General features: G+C 44.3%; 1 protein-coding gene across 1 annotated transcript in view; it reads left to right on the top strand.

Annotated features, from left to right (window-relative positions):
* AFF3 (ALF transcription elongation factor 3) overlaps window positions 1–23978 on the top strand; it is a 2498221-nt gene that overhangs the window by 2387982 nt on the left and 86261 nt on the right. Inside the window, exon 17 of the mRNA XM_069636694.1 lies at window positions 15860–15931. Within this exon, the coding sequence (XP_069492795.1) occupies window positions 15860–15931 (72 nt within the window). The remainder of the gene's footprint in view (window positions 1–15859; window positions 15932–23978) is intronic.

The raw sequence follows: 23978 nt of genomic DNA, 5'->3' as shown, positions 1-23978 counted from the left end.
TGTGTGTGCATGCATATGTTGTTTGTGTGTGGAATTGTGTCGTCATTTTGTTTGTGGCATTGGGTTTGCTAGTGTGTTTTTGTGGCCGGGATGTGGTGTTTGGTTTAGGGATGTGTTTAGGTGGGGCTGATGGCCCATGTATTTGCTCACATCTACTTCCCTTTTGGAGTACAACTTTGTACTTGGGATATCAGGTGTGTGTGGTGGCTTCTGTATTGCGCAAACGGTCACTCACCATCATCGTCCAATGATGGGACTCCCGTCTCCGCATGGCCAACTCCTTCAATTGCCTCCATATCCATCACGGAGCTACATGTCTCCACCTACCGTGCCAACTTCATGGGTGAGGCCGGTCCACCACCTGTCGCCTGCCCCTGGCTGCGGTTGGCGGACAGGATGTTCCTCACTCGCAGCTGCAGGGCGTCCCATCTTTTCCATCTTGTCCCCATGGCAGATACTTTCCTGCCCCCCTCCTCCCATATGTTTTTTTCCTAATTTGCGCTGCACGGTGCAGGTCAGCGCAAAACACAACGTCGGAATGCTCGACGAGTGTATCTGCAAGCATGTTAAGTTCATCATCGCTAAACCTGGGTTTTCGCAGGCGAAGGGTACCTTTTCTGGTTGCCTTAGACATGATCTGGCAGGCAGGGTATTGTGTTTTCTGAAACAGGTCCTGTCTGCAGTGGATGGCAATGGATTGTGTTTTCAAAGATGGCCGCCGGCGCATTTCCCGTTCTGGCGCGATGACGTTGCTTCCGGTGGCTGTAATACCGGTACCGGTATTAGCGGTACCGGTGTAAACGGTGACGTTCTTAGCGGATTCGGCGATGCCGGTGGAGGTCTCTGCGCATTCAATGATGCTGCTATTGGGGGCTGTAAGGACCTTACAGGCATGGCGGCGCTTGTGTTACCGGCATGCCGGTATGCGCGCCACAGACTCGTAATCACCGGTTGATTACGGGGGCAGTGAAACACGGACACGCTAGTACCGGCATGCCAGTAATTGCTATTTCTTACCGCCAGACTCGTAATGAGGCCCATAGTCTTGCCCTTAAGCCCATGCCCAGGAGCAAGACAGCACAAGCCATGGACTGCAGGTGCTCCCTCCTTGGACTAAGGGCTCTCCCCTCGGGAATATCCCAGGCCTCATCATAATCATCCCAAAACCCCTCCTTGTCCAATAGGGGTTCGATTTGCAGATTCAAGTCCCCCATCAATACAATCACAGAGATCATGCCCTCCCTAAATGCCCTTAATTCCACAAGCCTCCTTACCAAGTCCAATGCATTAACTGAATGCTTGTTTGATACCCGATTATAGACATTGTGAAAGATGAGCAATTCACCATCCCGCGAAGCACACTCAGGAGAACTAGATTTGATTGATAATGTTTGCCAATCCAAATCAGTTTTGATCCAGGTTGACAACCCACCCGAAGGTCTGCCTTTTTTACCCTTCATCGCAGGGATTCTATATACTGCATACCCCTGGAAGGAAAGCAATGATAATTACCCTGTTTCCTGGAAACATACTACATCAAAGTCCCATATAAAGCTGCACCAATCAGGGGCTTTAAGTTGTTTCCTTAACCCAGCTATATTCCATGAAATGATGCCTACTTCATTCCCTCTTGGTTGCAGCTGAACTATGGGTGTAGAAGGATGTCAATCCACCCTCTCCAAATCTGCACCCATCATGTTGACACCAATCACCTGCCTGGGAACCTCATTACCCCTGGCCACTGGGTTTTGTGTATGATTTGATCTCATAGTCCCCTCAGATGGTTTATTAGGGGTTGGCCTAATTGTTATTCTTGAGCGTACAGGTGGTTATGCCCAATACTCAATGGACAATATGCCCTCCATTTCAAGGAGATCACGATCACATCGTCATCACTGTGGGGGCGCTGTCTCTCACAATACATGATATCGCTTCTAATTACAGATTTATACCATCTTATGTGCCTGATGTAGTGTATACATTTATTTGTAAGAGATTTCTGCGATTCATGAGTCCCTTTTATCACCTTGGCTACATTATGTAATGTTAGAGTGATTGGATGGGCCCCCGAACTCTGTGATGACCATATGATTGGTTCTGTGGGCCGGTGCTACGCATGCTCTTCCACTCTCTACCATTCTCCTGGCCATGGGAAATCGGAGTTAGGTGAGCTAATCAGGGGTACACATGTACCCTTGCTTCCAAGAGGGCCTATTAATCGCCTTAGCCTTAGGGGTAGCATTTTAGATCCTACTCCCGTTCCCATGTGGGCTGCTATGCCCGGTAGCTCCATATCACCTCCGTCCCAAATCTCCCCTTCACCCAATATTTGAAATCTGTTAGATGAATGTACCAGGATTTCATCAGGGCCCCCAGGTGCAGTGGGCTGGACTAGAGCTACAGACTCATTAAGAGTGTCTGGCTCCTCATGTGTTTGGGTGGGGCTATCCAGTAATAATAAATCAGCTCTATTGGGATGGAGTTCGATAATCTGAACCCCATTAAGCCTGCTAGTCTCAAGTTACAGGGCAAAATTCTGTCCCCCCTCCTGCCCCACATATTTCCCTATCTCAAAGTTATTCATGGGGTGGAGACATTTCTCAAGCCTCTTATTCATATTCAATGGATGCAAGGGTTTTAACACGGGTGCTACACTTTCAGCAGAATTTCAAAATCATCAATCCCAGACACACAATTCGATACCACAGATAGTTTTGTGGGTGCCAATACATCAGATCTATTACCTTTTGGGCCTTATATGTCCTGGAGTAAATCCTTGATTTATGTTATGATGGTGTTCACATCCCTTATGGGTTCATGCAACTTATAAACCCTCTTGCTCCCTCCTTTAGGAGAAATAGATTTTACAGCTTTCTGTTTTGTCATTTTGGGGAGTAGTCAAGATTATTGCAACAATTACAATTAAATAAAAACAACCCATTTATCGGGTGTTAACAAAAATACCCTGCAGCATAAATGTCCAAGGTGCGAGTGCAGCCAGCAAAAGGTGCCACCAAAGCAAAATCAGAAAAAAATAAAAAGAAAGAAAAGGCAGGGGAGGCACGCCCGACAGCTCAAGGAACACACTGCCTCATTACACGGAAGGCGGTAAGAGTTAACGGTCACCGGTAATGGTACCGGCGACCGTTGACCCTTACCTCCTTACTACGAGGTCCCTTTGCGGGTAGGTACTTTAACGCCTGCTGTTTAGCAGGCGTTAAAAACCAACCCGCAAAGGGACCAGGATGCTAATTACGGTACCGCAATTTGCGGCACCGTAATTAGCGCCTTCCCCATTCCCATAGAGCTCTATGGGGCAAAAATGGGAATGGGGAAGGGCAATGGGGGAAGGGGGAATTACCGCCCCGCCAACCTTGGAATAGGGCGGTAATTCCCCTTTCCACCAAGGCGGTGCCAGTATTTTACCGGCATGGACCAAGGTGCTAAAAGCACCTTGGTCCTCCGCCTACCGTGTAATGAGGCCCTTAGTCTGAGGCTCCCTCCTCCCCTCACCAGTTCATTCATACAAAATGCTTGTTCATTACTCTTTAGACGTTCCTCTTGTTAGCTCCAATAAGATCCAGTGTAGGGTTACCATACAGGACGTGTTGAACGACCGAAGGTTTCCCCTGCAAAAATGCCACGTGAAACTTCCAGCAAGGCACGGCACAAACCATGTTGGGAAAATGGTAGCAGACTCACAGGCTTCCAATGCACGATGGAAAAGGATCCCCTGCTGCCTTGCTGATGTCTGCCTGAAGAAAAGGAGCACTCACTTCAATGGTATGAAGACGAAGGCAGGTATATAGGAGTAAAAAGGTATACACCTCTAGCTGCTCTGTACTCCGTCAGCCTCTGCGCTCAAACAGCCGCGCCCTTGACCACTGAGGTGCTTTATGACGTCCTTAACCTGGGAGGAGTTAGCAGGTACCCAGGTGCAGCATTATTGTCCTATAATTTTACAGGTCGCCCCTTGGGCAGCTTGAAAATAATCGAGAGCCATTATATTGTTAAGGATTCCAATCAGTGTCACACACTGGACCAGGACACTTGGTCCTGGCCTGGGATGCAGTGCTCAATCGGAATGCTTTTTCTTTAATTTCAATTAATTCAAATTGAGCCGATACCCGACCCGTCTCACACCCCCTTTTACAAATATCCCAGGTCACAATGGACCATGAACCAGGCCGGTTGGTGAAATACAATATTTATTTATTCTTAGAATTCACAGAAATCACACACATTTTAATAGTGGGCAGCAATCACCATTGGGGCGATAATTACAATGGAAATGGAAGCAATGCACTTGGTTAACCTTCTGGTAGAACATATCCAAAGCACAATTTAATAGGAGCACTTTTTGAATTTGGATAGATAGCACACAAGTTAAGGTTTCCCCCTGCAACGGTCCCTCAACCCACAAATAACCAAATTCTGAGTGGATAGAAAGAAGCAGCAGGTAGTCAGGGATAAGAGTCAGTGAACAGAATCAAAATCTGCCCTTCCCTCACAAAATAAAAGCATTTGTAATAGCATGAAACGACACTCGGAAATTGATAAATAAATAATGAATGTGTGGTTAAATCTTTGAGACAAATATGACTTCTCACGACAACAGTAATGCATAAACCCTAGCAATCACAAGGCAAGGGATCAACAAGAAGCATACCATTCAAAAACAAGTGGAAACTTAGAACATGCTGCAGCCGAATGACACGTTGGAAAGTTGCATTTTTCTCAATTCCCGTTTAAAATGTCACAAACGAATTTGAGGAAAAACGGGTGAAATACTTGAATTCTCAATGCAGTACTTGGGGATAGATATATATCACAGGGACAATACAGAGGTGAAAATAGGTCTCTAGCTTGTGAATTGAGAGAGATTTGGAAGGTAGAGGGAGGTTCGTTTTTAGGAAAATATAGCAGTGAAAAAGAGAAAATCGATTTTAAAATGAAAGACACATTTTACTTAAGCTAGATTTAATGGCTAAGAGGAACGCCATCCGTGAATATCAAAGTTACGCTGCAGTTGTAACCCTTCACACAGTGTAGCCCTTTTCTTAAGGGAACATTAATTTATTTAATCAAAATATCGCTAATGACCTATGATCTATGCAGAACAAAAGGAAAATAGGAAAGATGCACTAACGCTGGGAAATTCAATGACAGGGTGCACAGAGAATTCTAACAGTTTTAACGAGTTACCAGGGTAGGGATAGGATTGCTTAGAGAGTGGAACAAAGACAAATGGGTCAAGAGGGCGTAGACTGTGTGTTATGGTATGTGGAATACTCACAGTCCATGCTTGGGTTTGGGAATTTTGGAACAGTCAACAGGGTTCTGGTCACTGCACCGCTCGGGTCACCAGGTAGCGGACTCTGCTGGCAAAAGACAGCTGGGCAAACGTCTGGTCACCGGATGGCAAGTGCAGCTGGGTAATTCGGATCACGGGATGGCACAGGTAGTGGACACGGCGGTCTGGACTCAGGATGCTAAGGTACCACAGCCTTTCCCCTTTTTAATGGGATTTGAGTGGGATTTTCTTAATCTAGGCCTTTTCTGGAGTAAAGTCAGCTATGTTTTTGCCTGGCAGTGAAATCTGGTCAGCTTGCTTTGGCCTTGTAGTGGAATCTGGAGTCTGGCAGGATGAATGTGGAAGATCAGGAACGTAGGCGCTGGAAATTCAGGAGAGCGTGTGTTGGAGCTCTGTGAACCACTCTTATTTATAGAGCATGGTGACATCACAGAATTATTGGTGGGCAGGACTGAGCTAGGCTTATCTCCAAGAAGAGGATAGGACAATCAATGTTGGTTGCCTCATCGAGGAGGAGTCCCAGTTTATGAGGTTGCATTTTATGAGGTAAATAGCCATCCCACAGTCCTTTTTGCCAAAAATCTGTCATAACCTAATTTACACATTTATACATTTGTGGCACTTTAACCAATCACATGGGCAGATTACATATTGCAATTAGAGATTAGCAGTCCAATCCTCACGGTTGTGGGACCTTGTTTCGCCCTTCTACCAGTTTTTCACGCATTTCAATGAGAACTATATTACTTAAAATTCTATAACTTTATAGATGGGTGTGGATTATCATTAGGCATGTAAGTATTAAAATTTGCCATGGCATCATGGATACTTTCCTTATAATACCCAATTCTCTGCCATTTCTATTCCCCATATGTCAGTGAAGTCTATGACGTCTTAAATGAAAGCCCATAAAATCACATTTAAACTGTTAACTTTTCACATTTTTGCAAAGTCCTGTGGAAAAGTCTTACACGTTTTATTTATAAAATAGTCTTTGGAACCCAATGTTCAGTATTGTGTCCCATATACAGGCATGGCTTCCAAGCTAACCCCTCAATCCAGGGTTGTCACAGAAATTTCCTTTGAAGCTTCCTGTAGAAGTCACAAGTAGGTGTGATTTTTCACTTCACACATCCGTGTCCTAGAAGTTCCATTGTAAGATGGCTCAGCCCAGACCCAAGTCTGATTAGTATGTGAAGCTTCTTTGTCTTGGTCAGTCAAAGGTTTCCAATTTAGCAATTATCACTTACATGTTCTGGACGTTTATGGTGTTTTCTTTTGGGGGGGAGCCTTAGCTCTGCCAACAGGAATAACCTGTTTTTGGAGCTTGCAAAATCCACCCCATGCAGTTTAACAGTTTTATTTTTCTTTTATTTTGTCCTGAATCAAAACAAGCCTGTTGAATAAACAGCCCATATATGTTTCCCCAGTAACAAACCCCTTTACATTGCTAGGCACGGACAAACTTTCATTCAACATTGTACTTTTTTTTAAAACAAGCATTTTTTTTCTCTGTTTTGTAAAAGCTCATTTTGACACGTTGTCAATGCTTCTGGGATTTATCTTCCATCTACTTCACAATATTGTTCTGTAGCTGTAGTCAGCTTGTTTTACACAACAGTCTGTACAAGGCAAAAGTCTTCATGAAATTGACATGTGCACAGAAAGCTATGATTTTCTTTTCAAGCAGTGATTTTTGACATTTTGTAGCAGAATGTAAGCGTTTTTCAGTGCAGCTGAGTAAAGCTTTTGTTGATTTTCTTAGATTTGGCTGGCACAGCCTGCCATTCAGGAATAAGGCTCTTTTCCGATGGAGCACAATGTGAATATGGCTGGGCATGACAGGGTCTTTTTGATAAAGGTAGTGTGATGAAGAACATGGAAAAATAGCATCAGAGCGGCATCATTTTAAAGGTGAAATATTCCTTATTTCAATAGGAAGTTTGAACTTGCAGCAAAGCAGCGCTGCTTTTTCACTCCATTTCTTTAAGACAAACAAGTGCACACCCTACTAGCCTTTCTCGGGGTACTTCCTGTTCCATCTTGCCCAATGGCGCTTGGCAAAACAGTGCAGCCCTCCTTTTGTCGCTGCAAAATGCAGTTTTGGTGTGAGACAATGGTGCTCACAGGAGCAAGCTCAGCCATTTTGCTGTTTTTGCTGAAATGCAGCTTGGTGTTGTGGGGAAGTACTGCTGAGAGGGTAAATATATCCCACACTATTCTGGAGTACCATAGTTCTGAGTGCTACTTGTTCACTTTTAAGAATCTGGATGCCTTGGCAGTGTTGTTCGCTACTTGTTCGAGGAAAAGTGATATGGAATGTAGATCGGCTCTGTTGATTGCTGTGCCAAAGTTTTGGACCAGGAACCCTAGGAGGCCTTTGAACCATGTTACGTTTGGTACACCAAGGTGTGTAGTGGGCTCCTGGAAAAAGGGACACGTGGCGGATGGCGGGCGTATGTACCGAGGGTACATGTACCAGACCAATTAGCGGGCAGCCACTTGTAAACTGTAGAGCCGCAAAGGAAATATATTCCTCTGTAGGTAAATAGTGAGGAGTGCCGGTTGCCAGACATTAAAACGTGAGTGTGACCGGGAATGATCTTTATATTGTGGTGGTGTTGGAGGATGATGATATTTGCACCATGGTGGAATCTGTAGGTATATGATGTTGCCCCCATTGCTATGGTACCGTTATCAGTGAAAACGATGAAAGCGTGTGGAACAAATGCAGTCAGTATTTTAGGAGGTATTGTATTGGTGAAGGAGGTGTAGAATAGTGATCATGGCAGATGATAGTTTAATTGGGGGCAGTCAGAGTTTGTCCCATTAGCAGTTCCATTTTCGAGATCGAGGTAATAACACCATTCAGCCAGGTCGAATGGGACAGGGATAAAGGGAATTCCTCAACTTGCATTCATCGGTGCATGTGAGCATACATAACAATCAGAGGAATTCATCAGGTCAGCACAGGCCCAAGAGAAGTTGAGGAAGTGAGGAAAGTGTTGGTATCTGGGTGTAGGACTGCAGAGCCAATAGCACAGGAAGGAACAGCAACATGTTGGTGTGCTTAATAAGTGCAAGTGTGGGTGTTATTAGTTCAAGAAATCTCCTGTCTGGTCTGCATATATTATAGCAGTGCACATAAAGAGACCAGCGTGGAGGCCAGTGAAGAGGGAAAGAAAGAGCAGGGTCCAATATCGCAGAATAAATGAAGCGGCAAAAGGAGGCAATGAGATCAAGTAAGCTGATGGCAATAAGATATCGAGCCCACCAACCGGGCCAGTATCTTCTCCACAGAATATTAGCCTGGGTAGGCTGCAAGCGAGAAAAATGAGCAATAATCATAAGGATGACTTATTGTGCATCTATTGCATGTAAACAACTCAGACAATGTTTGACGAATGCACTAATAATGAAATAGCATTATTCCTAGCTTGAGCAGTCCAACCCTATGAGATTGGGGCCTTGTACTCAAAAGTTCCAAAGAGTATCCATCATTACAGGACCTGGTAGATAGGATAGAGAATGATGCAAAAGTTCAGGATACCAGCAGAAATAACGATGATGTAGGCATTGAGCTGGAAGAAATTATGCCACTGTTCCACTTATGGTCGTCTGGCAGGCTGCAAGCCGAAAGCAAAGCTAGGCATGCCAGGTGGTTACTGACAGGTGAATAAGGCAGATTATGCAAATCAGGCACACACACCAGCGAGAAGGAGACACAGATGCTTTACGTGAGTATGATGTGAATGGCATATGAAGAAATCAGTAACTGCAGAACAAATCCTACTGCTGAGGCACTGGGCACATTCAGCTGATCCCCAAACCCCTTGGGCTGGAGGATGTGTGCACCTACTCTCGAGGCGCGCAGTGTTATTGTAGCTGCTTGATAACAAAAGTGTTGAGAGCGTTGGGCCACCCATAGGAGACAGGTGTAGCAGTGACGTGCTTCTGGTCTGTGGGGTTCACCTGCGATGGTAGCAGCACTCCACAAGTTATACTTTGGGACAGGTAGTAGAGCTTCGCCGTCGAGGGGAGCTGGATGCGATGTTGCCGGGGGTTTGGCAGCTTGGACCGTGGTGGGTAGCTGAAGAGGGGTGTCTTTTCCTGGACCCGGGAAGATTCCAGCTTGGCTATGTCTTTGGTGCTGGCAGATAGCGAAGTGTCTTTGTCCTGGAACCCTTATTGTTCTTCGTCATCAGTCAGAGGCACTATTTTCACACACTGGCTGGCGTGGACCCAGGAGTCATGGCCTTTAGAGCGAACTGCTGTGTGGGTTGTCAGCAAGACCTGGAAAGGTCCTTTCCAGTGGGAATGCAGAGAGGATTTTCACTGATGCACTTTCAGGACCACACATTCCCCAGGCAGGAGGTTGTGGCACAGTGTTTCAGGAGGTTGTGGCAGTGCTTGGATTTGCTGGAAGTGAGAACTGACAGCGAGCATTAGTCTTTTGCAATAGGAAACAAGATCATCATTCAGCTGTAAATCACAAAGGTCTGGAGAAGGTAGCAGAGTAACTAGCATACGCATGGACTTCCCGATGAGCATCTCGTGTGGTGAGAGCCATGTACTCTATTTACACTGTTTCTTATGTCCATGAGTACAAGAAGGGAGGGCATCAGGCTAATTTATGTCTGTTTCATGGCAAACTTTGGCACGGCGGTTTTTCGAAAGTCCAGGTTTTGGCGTTCCAGCAATCTGGCCGATTGTGGGTGGTACGAACAGTGGAGTATGCCTAGGGCATTACAAATGTTCTGTACAATTTGTCCTGTGAAATGGTTGCCCCTATCAGAGTTTATAGAAACAGAGATGCCCCAGTCCATCCTATCAATTATCACAAGGACATACTCAAAGGAGGCACACTTATTCAGACATATGAAATCGATTTGCAGATTCAAGAAAGGTCCATTCTTCGCATAGCAGTCAGCCAATGCATTTCCCTGTGAAATGCTCTCAGAAATCCGAGTGTGGGCCTTACATTTCTCAATGGCCAGCTCGGTGGGTGGCAAAATTGCGTTAAGCAGTGCTTCAATATAGGGTGCATTAAGAATGGGGTACCTTGGGCAGTTAGGTAACCTCTCTGCTTCCAGAGGGTCCCGTAGTCCTGTGAGATACCAAAGGCGTAACGGGAATCAGTATATATAGTGGCTGTGCGTTGTGTGGCGATGGTGCAAGCCTGTGTGAGGGCAAAGAGTTCAGCAATTAATGCTGATTGTACTGATGGGAGCTGAAAGGCATCTAACACTTCAAAGGAGGTACAAACAGCGATACCTGCCTGGAGAATCCCAGAGGAATCCCTAAGCATGATCCGTCACAAAGAGAACTAGGTCAGCATTGGGAGCGGGATATCCTTGAGGTCGACTTGTGGGGATGACACTAGATCAACCGCTGCAAACGTGTTGTGCGGGTAACCGTCATCTGGAGTGGGTAAAAGGGAGGCAGAGTTGAGTGAGGCGCATTTAATGAGAGTGATGTTGGTGGAAGCAAGGAGCAGTTTTTCATATTTGGTGAGATGCGCAGAAGAGAGGTGTTGTGTTTTACCCCTGAGGAGGAGTGCTAATACAGAGTGTGGCACTGCTATATTTATGTGGCGTTCTAGGGAAATGTTGCCTGCTTTTGTAAGGAGAAGGCATGCGTCAGCCACCGCTCTGAGACATCTGGGGTAGGCGGAGGCTACAGGGTCTTACTGTGAACTAAAATAGGCTACAGGGCATTGTAGGAGGTATTGAGGGACCTAAATTGGTGGAGAAAAATAAAACTTTTAAAAGGAAGACCATTCAGGCAACCACCAGTACAAATAACAGAGTACAGATGCCTCACTGCTGGGTTGGCGGTCACATTGCCAAAGCTCGCTGCACAAGGCACATGGACACAAAAAGAGACAAAGAAACACATAAATGTGTTTGAACCCCTAGCAGTAAAAAGAAATTGCACTATTATTGGTTCAAACAAGACTTATGGGGGTCATTACGAGAGGGGCGGTAGCCAAGGTGCTAATAGCACCATGGCTGCCTCCCATACCATGTCCGAGTCCAGTCTTGTTATAGGGGATTTACCAGTCCATTCCGACCCTGGAGGGACCGGTAAGTCCCCATTGAACAAACCATTCCGTATTCCCATTTGAGCCCCCATGGGGCTCAATGGGAATGGGGAGGGCGCTTATAACGTTTTCGCGAATAGCAAGCCCGTTATTAGCGCCCTGGTCCCTTAGCGGGACCCGTAAAGGACGTGTGGTCCGACTACAAGTCCCTTACGGTTCCCGCTAAGGGACCTCGGAATTGGGTGGTAGGGGATTACCAGCACCAGTCTCCTTACCGGTGCCAGTAATCCCTTACCGCCCACCTCAGAATGACCCCCTATAAAACAACAGAATGCTGGTCAATACAGACAACACCGCTGCAATTTTGTACAACATGCAGGGAGGACACATTAAATAATACTATCAGTCCTAGCACAAGACATATGGAAATGATGCATCAAAAAGGGAATTTACATCCTGGGAACCTCCTGTACCATGAGATTGCAGCTTCCTTGCAGACTGTTAGGGAGAATTCTCATAAATGTGCCAATTCCCTCTACGTTAGAGCCCTCCAGCTCTTTTGCTAAACTTTGGGACTTTGAACTTTTCAATTCAATGTGTTTTCTGTGTTTGTTTCTTTTTGGTTATGGAGTCTAACCAACTCCAGAGGCATCATCTTTTCACTTGTGTCACACAGCACCCTCAGTGCAGTGACACAGAGAAGCCTTTTCATGCTGCACCCAAGGTTTAAATACATTCTCTGGGATAAACTACTGTTTCCCAGAGAAAGGAAAAATGTGCAATTAACTTTACTAGTCTTTTTAAATTCCTAGACCAAGCACACACTATCTTACAATAGAGTGCTGGAGGGGTTTCCTAGTATCCCCTGTGTCTAGATACTCATGTAGCAGTCAAATGCTATCCTTTCCTCTCGAAATAGCTGGTGGCAGTGGTTTTACAACGAACTACCATGATTTTCCCGACCGCAAACACTGGAAGCGTTAAATCGCGGGAGCCATATATTTCAAGATGTCGTCTAAGCCCCCTTTGTTTAAACAGGTCCAGGTCTTCTTTTTCCCCCATTTCTTTTTGGAAAGGTCCTTCTAGAGTTTGTCTCTGCGTGCCAAACCAGGTTTGGTCCCTTTGTTCCTACGCCTCTGGTGGGCTTCAGGACTGGAAACCGTCTCTGGCGCCCGAGTGTCTGGGATGGGCAGGAAGTGAGGGAGGTACCCGAAACTCCCAGTGCTTAGTCTCCTAGGAGACCAAAATGCACTCTGGCGTGATTGGCTGGCTGACTGTATGGCAAGGACAGCCACCCTGCTGGGTGAGTGGCAGCTAGGCTGGAATGAATGGGAGGAAACTGGATAAAAGGCAAGTCTCTTGGCTTGGAAGGCAGAGTCGACCACTGGAACGAAAGAACTGAAGACGAGCTTGAAGAGGACGGCTGCTGCAATTCCTGGACCGTTGGTTTGCCCGGTAGAGCCCTGCTGCCGGATCTAAATCACCAAGTTCACCTCGACAGAGAAGCCCCTACAAGGACGCCTTCTCCCTTTGAGTTGGTGGGACCAATCAACTCAAACCCTAAGCCTCTTGAATACCATTCTCGGAGCTGGTTGTATTTTCCTCAGAGTGCTGTAGGAAACCGAATAACCTGGAAGAGGGACACCAGTTTGTGTGCTTGTCTACAGCTACCGGAACTGAAGATTTGCCAGCTTTTTGTTCAGTCCAAGTGCAGTGCAGGAGTCCCCCGACATCCTCCCTCTTGTCCCCACGACTGAGGCTCAGAAACAGCAAGATCTGCAGGAACTGCCAGAACAGAAGTCCTCAGCTGCATCTTTTTATTCATTTATAAGGTACCATGAAACGGGACTGAGAGTACTTACCTCTCGCGGTGAAAGTACTTGACACTTTCCCAACCTGCAGGTCTAATCAGCTTGTGACGCAACATATGATTCTTTCTTTTACAAACTACTTCTGAGAACTTCTACAGAGACTTTACCATTTACTTACCAGAATCGTTTTTACCTATCCAAGGCTTTAGCCCATTGACTTTGACCTAACCTATTGCATTGAATCAACTCCTCTGGTGAACTCAAAGCCTCTGCACTTTCTAAGAATAATTGTAACCTTTGTTCTATTAACCTATGCCTTTTTGCTCCTACTTCAAAGTATTCTGAATGCCATTTTGCTCCTCCTTCAAAGTAGTTTAAATGCCTCAGAATCTTCTAGTGTTAAGTACTGAAGCATATTTGTGTGTGATATGTACTGCCTCCTTTTGTGAATGTTTTATAACTGCCTGTGAAATAAATTAATAAGTGTTTTACCAAGAAACCTTGAGTGTAGGTCTATTTGAACACTTGTAATTGTAGACCCCTGTGTAACCTCATTACAAGCTCACATTCTCTCTTGAGATAAGCCTGGCTGCTCAGCTCCGCGACCAAAAACTGTGTAGTACAGACTTATACCAAAGGTTGGTTTTGCTTACACCTGTAGTCTTAGTTGTGTGTAGTGGTCCCAAAGGATACTGCATACAAACTCTGCCTAACACAGACAACCTAAGCAGAGTGCTAACGCAAAAACATGAGCAGCAAATCAACAAGAACATACTCAATAAGATTTTCAAGATGTGGGGTGAACCAATTGTGGTTCGCAACTACCCAGAACGCCAAATGCTCCAACTTTATATCCAGGTGCCCAGAGAAGGGAAGGGGCCCCTAAGGAATGTCTCTGGATGTAATAGTCTGTGATGTTTGCATACGCTTCACACCCTCCACCCCCGACATGTCAACTTCGCAAAGTAGTAATAAAACGAATCCACAAACAGCTAACTATAGTACTGATTGCTACAATGTAGGCAAGACAAACATGGTACCCTCATCTCATAAGGATGGCATTACAGCACATGTTAAACATAAGATAGCTCACAACTTACTAACACAGAAACTTAGACAATTAAACCACCCATGCCCACAGACACTGAACTTGGCAGTATGGCTCCTGAAGTCTTTAAGTTTGGACATTTGCAACTTCCAACAAGATGCATGGAAATACCAAAGGAGGCCAGAAACCCCAACACTACACACTGCTATTTTAACACGTGGAAACATTTTGTAATATGGTACATCTGGAAGGGTGTTAGCCCTATTGACTGCACACTTACGGGTATTGTAATATACCTGGTACGCGTATTAGATACAGGGTTGGTTTCTAACTCCCTTAAGGTTCATGTGGCAGTGCTAGTAGCCTACACTACATCTGAACAGAAAATATCCTGGTGGGAATACCCAGTAGTCAAGACTTTCATGGAAGGCGTGAAGCATATTCTCCCCCTAGTTCCACACCCACGCACTAGCTCGGATCTCAACACCCTTCTGCAAAGGCTCATTATGGCTCCTTTTGAGTCTTTGCACCAGGCAACATTAACAGACCTCAAATGTAAGGTTCCTTTTCTAAAAGAAGTGACAACTATTAGAAGGGTGAGTGAACTATAGGCTCTTTCTGTCACAGAACATGTTGTCTCCATTCACAGGCACAAAGTGGTTTTAAGAACTCACCCCCACTTCTCTCCGAAATACATTTAAAAATGCAATGTCAATCCATGGAACTGCCTTCTTTCTTTCCAAATCCCCAGAGTAGGGGAGAAAGAGCGTTTGGCACATTGCTTTTCTGTAGAGCAGTGATGTTCTACCTTAATGATATAAACAACGAAGGAAAACAAGTCAGATCTTTGTTTCCTTTACAGTGGGCAGAGTGTAACTAAGGCCACTATTTCTAGATAGATTGTCAAATGCATTCAGCTATGTTACTTGTTAGCTCAAAAATCATTCCCATTCACACCAAGGGTCCAGTCTATCCCACATGAAGCACCAGGGCAACACTGGCTTGTATTGCTAATGTACCACTAGAAGTATGCAAGGCTGCAACTTGGAGTTCAGTCCCTACATTTTCACATCACTATTGTGTCGACAAACAACAGATTTTTAGGTAGGGAAAGCAGTTCTTAAAAATGTATCTCTACTGCTCCTGCTGCTTGCCTGCTTCCTTCTTCAGGTACTGCTTGCTTATCTATGCATAGCATGTGCATCTGAGCAGATTAACAAGCCCCAGAAAATAAATTACTTACCCAGTAATCATCTTTCTGTGGCTTGTATCTGCTTAGAATTGCATGTAAAAAAATGAGCTACAATCTCAGGTACATGCACAGCAATAATGGGGCAGAAAAAAATACAATCTGATGCTTGAGGGTGCCTGTACACAAAGGCTTGGGATAGGTTGATAGGAGTGCCCCTGTCGACACCCTGTTTTTGAATTTGAAAAATGATGTCATACTCTGAGCCAACAACTAGATTGCAGGCCATACATAGCATGTGATTCTAGGCAGACATATTTCACAGAAAGAAAATTATTGGGTAAGTAATGTTTGTCTTATATATATATCATCTAATACATATATTTTTCAAATAGGTTGAATGGTGTTCTCAAGGTGATTTAAGTTGATTTAATTTCATTTTCTTTTTATTAAGGTATGCCATGAGGCTCAAATCCCACTCTGGTCCGAACTCCACTTCTCAAGAGAAGCAGCTTGCAGCTTTATGGTTTGTAGTGCAACTTATTTCTGCTAACTTCATTAGACTCTATGAAGAAACTATTATGGCCCGACTGTGTTTCAAGTAGGCTGACCCCCACTCAGGACAGGCTGTCCAAATCGGCCAAATTGTGCCTCCTAAATTTTAAATAGTTTATCATGGACTGAAAATTGGGCTACTAAGGGCAGTGGATGGCCGGATTTATCAGTTCCCCATGCCATCTGCAGAAAGTAACACATATAGGATCAATTAATGAAAAATACAGCAGCAGCTTCCATGATCAGTCCTAATGCCAAGCCCTGAATGCTTCTACCTAAGAGCTGTCTGCTGTTGACTGACAGGATGATTGGTGCAGAGCCTTGACCACATGCCTCTTTTAGAATGGGGGGTGCACGATGCCTAGCAGGCTGAGTGGGGGAGGCATCATACAGTGTCAGCCAGGATATGCTGGCATTGACTGAGGTTCCAGTTGTGTAGCTCATATGTCTGGAGGCTGTAGCAATGCCACCACCTGGGATGGTAGGGTCAAAAATTAAGCATTTGGTCATCTCTCCTGGATGAAGAACTAGCGAAAGAACTGTTGGGGGAGAGGCAAAAACATTGAGCAGGTCCATGCTGCACCTATGGGAGCTATGACAAAGCCCAAACACTGGTCTTTTGTGCTAAATCTTCTTGTGGGGTATAGTCATGCTGCGTGAACTGGACTCGTGGACGCTGGCCTTGCTGTGATAAAAAAGGGTCATAGGCAATCTAGCCCTCCTGCTGTATTAACTTGCAATAATCGAACTTGTCCCTCCTGTGTTGACAGTGAATAATGGAATATGTCACTTCTTTGTTAACTGGGTTTAATAGTACATGGCCATTCTGCCTAAAAAGAGCATAATGGTATTCGGCAGTGCCGTGTAACTGAGAATAATTGCAATCTGCCATTTCTGGGTGAAGGTAATAATGGTATCTATCCCATGTTAACTAGGAAGGCTGGAATATTGCCTTGCTGTGTTATCTAAAAACAAGGTATTCTGACCATATGTATTACCAGGGAACAATGAAATCCAACCCAACTGTGTTAACTGAGAATAATTAAGTGTGTCCTACGGTTCTACCCTGTTAACTGGGAATAATGGAATATGATCATGCTATGTTTACTGGATATAATAGAATCTAGCCCTACTATTTTGTTGGTTTTTATTAATTAATGAAAAACTAAGGAAGACACCTCAATAACATATGAGATGGAAGAAAGAAAGTCACAGAATTAACCACTATCCATTATCAAAACACAAATCACACAACATCATACAATTAACACATTCCTCTAAAATAACAATTTCATTCAAATATCCTGAACAAATCTAATTCTTTTAAGGTGCTTTGTGCAACCAACTCTAACAAGAATATGTTTATCCTTAAAAAGTGTAACTAAACAAGGAAATAAGTGTAATTAATTAATTGTGAATCCAAACAAATTCATTTCATTGACAAGACTACATTTCAAAGGCTTAGTAAGGACACCTGACCCAAGTAAATAAGGAAAATAAGAAAAACTCAAAACAACAAAAAAAGTAACTTTTTTGTGGCTATTTAATGTTCATGTGTGGTAACGTTGTGTTTTTGGGGTACACTTAATGGTGATTGTCATGAGAAAAACAATGCATTTTTTTTATAGACATTACAATGCCATCATTATGACTTTGCCCGTCTGGAACAAATGCCGGAACCAAATGCTGGTAATTACAGCACCAGCATATTTTCCGTACTGGCAAAACAAAAGTTCGCCGGTGGGGGCCACGGATCTCCATGTCGGCCTGACATGCTGGTAGATCAGGCCCCTATAAATGCCTGAATCACCGGCACCGGTAACACCAGTGCCGGTGATTCAGGCAATCCCATCCCATGGAGTCCTATGGAATTTCATGGAATGGGAATTTAGCATCATCTCCGCTGCCTGTAATATTCCAGTAATACAGGGATATCGGGCCACGGAGATGGTAGGGTCAGTTTTCCATTACACCGCTGGAATTACTGGCCGGGTACCAGCAAACTCTAATGAGGGCCTTGATCTTTTTTTTGTAGCCTTTTTTGATGAACGTGTGTGAATGAAATGTCAGCTTCTGTTGTTGGTTTTTCAAGGTAAACAGTAATGCACATTGCAATTCCATTCTGTAATGGGGCAGTTGGTGGATATTTCCAGCCATGGTCCTTTAAGGAGCCACTAAATTGCTTACTTTAAAAAAAAAAAACATTTTCAATAAATCCTTTAGGCAATGCCTCTAAATTCCCTCCTCTCCCTCTCGGAACACTGTTTCTTCAGATATATCCATTTATGGCCAAATTGTACTTTCAAATATGCTCCTTTTTCTGCTCAGCTATGCCCTCTGCTTATTCTAATGGCCCGTGGATAGAAGACTCTAGCTCTCAACAGGGGGGAGCTTTTTATATTGTTCGCTAGTGATGGCATGGGGATATTTCTAGAAGGAAATGGGGACAATTAATATACTATCAGCCTAGAGCGCAACATATCCCAGTCTACTGTCACCCTGCATGGGCAGGAGGGTTGTTCTCCTCCATCCCAGTTACTCCAAGAGCTCCACCTTCGGTTCTTGCAATGCTGTTTCCAGCTTCTGATGGTCATCCCAGCTGCCCTGCTGTGTGTTCTCCCACTTTGCTCTCCTATCGCCTCATCTCTGCCTGCTGTTCCTTCTCCTGACCTGTGGAGAGAAGACTAAACTAATAGACAGGCGGGAGAGCTCCATACTGTGTCCTAGTGGTGGTGTGATGATATCTTTAAGTGCATGAAGAGTGCTTACATTACAACAGTGAGATAAAATTGTGTATGCATGTTTTGGAACTGTGAACAGAAAGTGAGCACAATTCTAGACTGAAGGGGGGGATCAGGAGAAGCAGCTCATAGAAGGCACCAAGGCACAACAACTTAGTTTAAGAAGCATTAGAATAGAGCACAGAGAAATTTAGTTAGAGTCCCTTGGATGACCGTGGTTAGGCAGCAAAAGGCGCTTAGAACTTCAGACTGAGAATCAAAAGTAAGTTCCAGTTGTAGTTTTCTGTTTAGTTGAGTGTTTTCGAGGAGTTTTTGTGTTTGGACCAGTAGTGCTATGTCTTGCTGCACAGTAGAGGACTGAAACCAGGACATGGTCAGTACATAGTTGTTTAGGCTCACCAAGTATATCTTCTATGGCACGTTACGCTACTGAAGGAATTTAATTCTGTGAGGTTTATTCTTTTGCAGGTAGGGCTATTGGTTCCCTGGAGAGTTTTGGTGGGTTTACGAATGGACTAGAGTCCTGAACTAATGTGTTGTCACTTTCTCCCTCTCTATCCGGGTTCTATTTCCTGCAGACCCTATCTAACCCTTTCCCCCGGAACCTGCACGCACACCTCAAAGAGTTGTATGTTAAGGGATGCGGACCCCACAGACTCTCGCTAACCCTTTCCCCCAAGGGACCTGCACACCTGCGCCAAAAAAGTGTATGTTAGGGACGAGGACCAGGAAATGGGAGGTTTAGGGAAATTGCAAGGGTTTCATGCCAATACCACGTATGTGCCTGTCATACTGATAGGATGCCAAGTCTGCAGATATTTTCCCATCCCATACATTACGCCCTTTCTGTGATAGCCAGCGGCTTAGGACAGAAGGTACATGTGATTTAACTACTAGAGAAGTGCTTAGGTCATGATATAGACAAGATATAAATACAGTTGACCCCCTCACCTAATATTCACATGGTTGCTCTTTTTATTATGACATATTTTTCAAGACCCTATCAAAGTTAGCCGGAGGACCTCATGAACATGCCAGGCCAATAAACAGTCTCGGATATGCAGGGACCCTGGCCTTGGTTGTGCCTAAATGGCATGTGGAGACCCCAAGAAGCCACGCAAATTCTTGACCCAGATTTAATTTCCTTTTTGGCCAGGCTGCACACGTTTCATGATGCCTCCATGATAGAGGCTTTCCTTATCTCCTAGTTGAAGTGGGATGCATTTCCATGGGACATCATGATCATGCAAAATACTGTTGCCATGTTTTAGAAGTGCGATGACCCTTTAGCAGAATGGTAATGTATTTTTGATCACCCAGCAATCACCCTTGTCACTGACAATGAGCTCATATACCTCAAAGGGGAGAGGCTTGCTCCCTTGACATTTTTGCTTATTTGGCCCATTATAAGTGACTTGACATGGAATTTGGTTGACCCAGAAGACAAGAACTCTGATTTTGTCAGGGTTTGTGGGACATGTTTAAAGACAATCTAGGTCAAAATAAACCTCAGCCAGGAACTTATGAGGAGCTTATAGTGTGGTCCTTATCCCAGATCATTGGTTATGCAAGCATAAGGGGTACGATAGATGGTATAAGTTATGCACATTATTACCCAGACCTGAGAGACTGAAGGCAGCAAGCCTAAAACTAGCAGAACCAAAGCCTATGGAGATGGGAGAAGTTTGGGGACCTTTGAGTTGAGAGGAAATGGAAAATCGTAGGAAAACCAAGTTGTGTCTGTATGATAGCAAGCTATGTCATTTTATTTAAGGGTGTTCTAGCAAATTTGGTCACCTCCAGTTGGTAAATGAGACCACTCAAAACTAAGTGGGGTTGTGGTGTCAAGCGCTGCAACAGAAGAAGAGAAGACCTTGGAACCACAGATGAAGGCATATATCCTGCAGGCCGCTAAAACATGTTACCTCAGCAGGGTCTCTGCACTTTTACTTGTAACTTATCTTTTTCCTGGATTCTGGAGCTTCTGGTAATTTATTTTATAGGAAATTCAGCAAGGCACAGTGTATAGAAAGTTATGTTAAAGAGCACCCAGAAATGGTAAATGCTGTGGATGGCATGAATCCGTCGTCCAGCCCTTTGCGCCCATTGCGCCTTAGAAGTGAGGTTGGTTTGCCAACCATAGAGAACAAATATCATTCCACCAATTTGATGCACTCCAATTCAAAATCATTTTAGGAATGCTGTGGTTGGTGCAACATATTCCCCGAAATAAACAGGGGAATATTAAAATGTAAGATTCACATCCATGTTTTGTTCAGAAACCAGCCTCGTAAATTAATGATTTAGGTCCTCTGACACATTTAGTCCAAGTCTGAGCATTTAGCCTCTAAGTATGTGCCATGGAGTCATCTGGTGTGGAGCTCTGTGCTCAGTTGGAGCAACTTTCCATTCTTTTATGTGAGGGGACAGACCTGCAGGGGACAGGGCAGCCCGGTCACCACCCAAAGTCCCTGCCAGAGCGTTGATGCAGCAGGACTTCTGGGTGTTTTGACCCACTCATGCAGATAACAAGCATACATTATACATAGCACTCATGAGAAAGGCAAGGCAGAAAGGCTTTCATCAAGACTACAGTTCCCAGAAGGCTCTGGGGTGCATCAATTAGAAAGGGTTGAGGAAAAGTCAGTATGTGTCACAGACCCAGAGGAAGCAGACATGCCCATCAAATCTCCCTTGATTAAAAAGGAGGCCACTCCAGAGAGGAAGGGTTGGAGGTCTGGAGACCCTGTAGAGAGAGAATTAAAAAAGCCCGGAGCCTTGGCATTCCACAACAGACTCTTAAGGAGATTGAGAACAATGCACACCTGTGGCACAAGGGTATAATTGATTGCCTGAAAAGGACCCTCGGGTGAGGGACGGCAGGCTACTCATCAATCAGCATACACTAATATGTGGGCGGGAAGCTATCCCAACTCTAAGTTACCCAAGGAGGGAACGCATATCTCAACCTATATTATGGAGGGCACCACATTCTTGTTGCCCTCAATACACAGAATACAGGAGCAGAGGGAAGGAACCCTGGATGCTGGGTGCACTCCCAGCAGCATCCGCACAAGAAGAACCACTTGTGATGTTGTTTCAGATTAGGGCTGAACTTGTTTAAGATGGGCTTGGACACGTCTATGTTTTCAAAAAGATTACAGACATTTTGTTTTCTGAAAGGAGTAGACTAGACACTAATGAGTATAGTGGTAAGTGGTAAAATTCGAGCAAACTTAGTCACCGCCAATTTTACCACTACGCCAAATTCTGAGTTTTGGTTTTAAGTGCAGGATTTACCTCCAGCAAGTAGGTAAGTACCTGGAGGTAAGTCTTCCCACTCAACGCCAAATAATCGGCAGAATTGGCGGAATTACCTCAGCGATAATTCTGACGCAGTAATTCTGCAAAAAATGCCCCATTGAGTTCAGTGGACTCAAAATAAATGGGGAATTACACACTGCAGCCACCACTTGTAATCAGGTGGAAATTCCACCTGACCAAGTGGCGGTAACAGTAATTCCTCAGGGCTATTTATTGGAGCATTTACCTCTGCATATCTGCCTAACTCGTAATGAGGCCCTTGTTAAACTTAGGATTTGAACTTTTTGTTGGGTATTTTTAAACTTCAATTAGATTAGGGTGTGCAGTAGCACCTGGAGCATACCAAGTGTTGGACGGGATTACCACAATAACTGATTTCAGGCTCAAATAACCAGACAGACTCAAAGAATATGGCAAAATACTACTGTAGGGAAATATTGGCAAGCATAGCAAATTGCAGCTCACACATCTAGAATACATTTCAGTTACACAAAGGCTTTATATCTCAATATACGTTAGCTATGACATCATCCTACGTGGCAAATACTAAAAACCTATCGGGCGGAGGGACAGGTTAAGGGAACATATATACCTATAGCTTATTTAGGTGTTAGTGACATCATTGGCTGTCGCTTATCGAGGAGGCACACCTAGTACAACCTCTAACTATGTATAAAACAGATAATATCAGAATAACAACAGCATATTGGCTTCTGCAACAATGTATAGTCCATCATCACATAGGCCATCCTGATTGGTTGGCACCCTCTTCCAACCTTGGACATTTGGCTCATTAGCAGCACGTAAGCAAAATGAAACCCAAGTTCAGGGAACAACGTCAGACAACTGCCCACTTGGCCAATTAGCCTACCATCTCTCATCCGTTAGGCCCTAAGCCAAGGCCTCTTCTTTATAGTTGACCGTGTTGACTGTTCTCTTCTTCTGAACTTTAAAGGGAGTGAAGGTACATTGCTATCTTCGTCTGGAGCATTATGAATAGGCCTTTTTCTGGTCTTGCACCAGTTGTGAGGAGGCCATGAATGTGTCCATCTTATACTCATATTTAGTGCTATTTGATTCAATTATACTAGGTGTCTTTACTCTTCTTGGCCTCTGGAGACTTGGTTGCTCTCTGCATCTTTGATTGTCGAATAATTGGCACTCACAAATGTTTACTCTTTTGCTTAATCTAAGAGAAATATGTGCAACGTACATGGGTTATCCTCTTCGACTGTTTTCGTGCCTTATAGTTGCTTCTTGCTTCTTGCTGCGCAATCCTTGATCCTGCGTCAAACAAATACTCTTTGTTCTTGCACAAATGTGTATTTTAATGCCTGTCAGCTCTGCAGCCTTGATCTCTTTCCTTCAGGCTTTTAGCTTACTATTATACAAAACATACGTCCACCTTCTCAACATGGCTGCTTTACCCGTGTTATATTTTCTATTTCAGCAAGCTTCTGTATATATTATCTACATTGCATTTCTGCATTTATACATCTACTGCAGCTCTTCTCACTTCTCTTCTTAGTATATAAAATTTGTTCACATTTGCATGTATGTCCACCTTGTTACTTCAGTCATATCTTCATTTTTTAAGTATTCGTATATCGTTTCAGTGCGTCTTGTCTCTTCTCTTCTCTTCATGAAGTCACTTTACACTTGTCAGACTTTACTTATAGTTCTTCTATGTCCAGTGGTGTCTGCAGACTTCTTCTACAACATCAGTTTGAGGGTACATTCAGTATGGTTGTCTGAGCGCATAACATCTTTCATATCTTCAATGCGGTATTGGGATGATAACAGGTGTCATGCACAGTGCTTTCTTGCTGCTCTTCCAATATGACAGAGATGAGGGGGTAGGTTCCATGAGTGATGTGTACATCTGCTTCTCTGCATTCCCTCGTCTGGTCGAGTCCTGGACCACCTCCTTCATTTTCTTTACCTTGTCTTCAC

Source organism: Ambystoma mexicanum, chromosome 7p, assembly GCF_040938575.1.
Source record: "Ambystoma mexicanum isolate Mex_15411 chromosome 7p, UKY_AmexF1_1, whole genome shotgun sequence".
In the NCBI taxonomy this organism is placed as follows: domain Eukaryota; kingdom Metazoa; phylum Chordata; class Amphibia; order Caudata; family Ambystomatidae; genus Ambystoma; species Ambystoma mexicanum.
The sequence above is the reverse complement of the archived record's forward strand: the minus strand, read 5'-3'. Positions and strand labels throughout refer to the sequence as shown.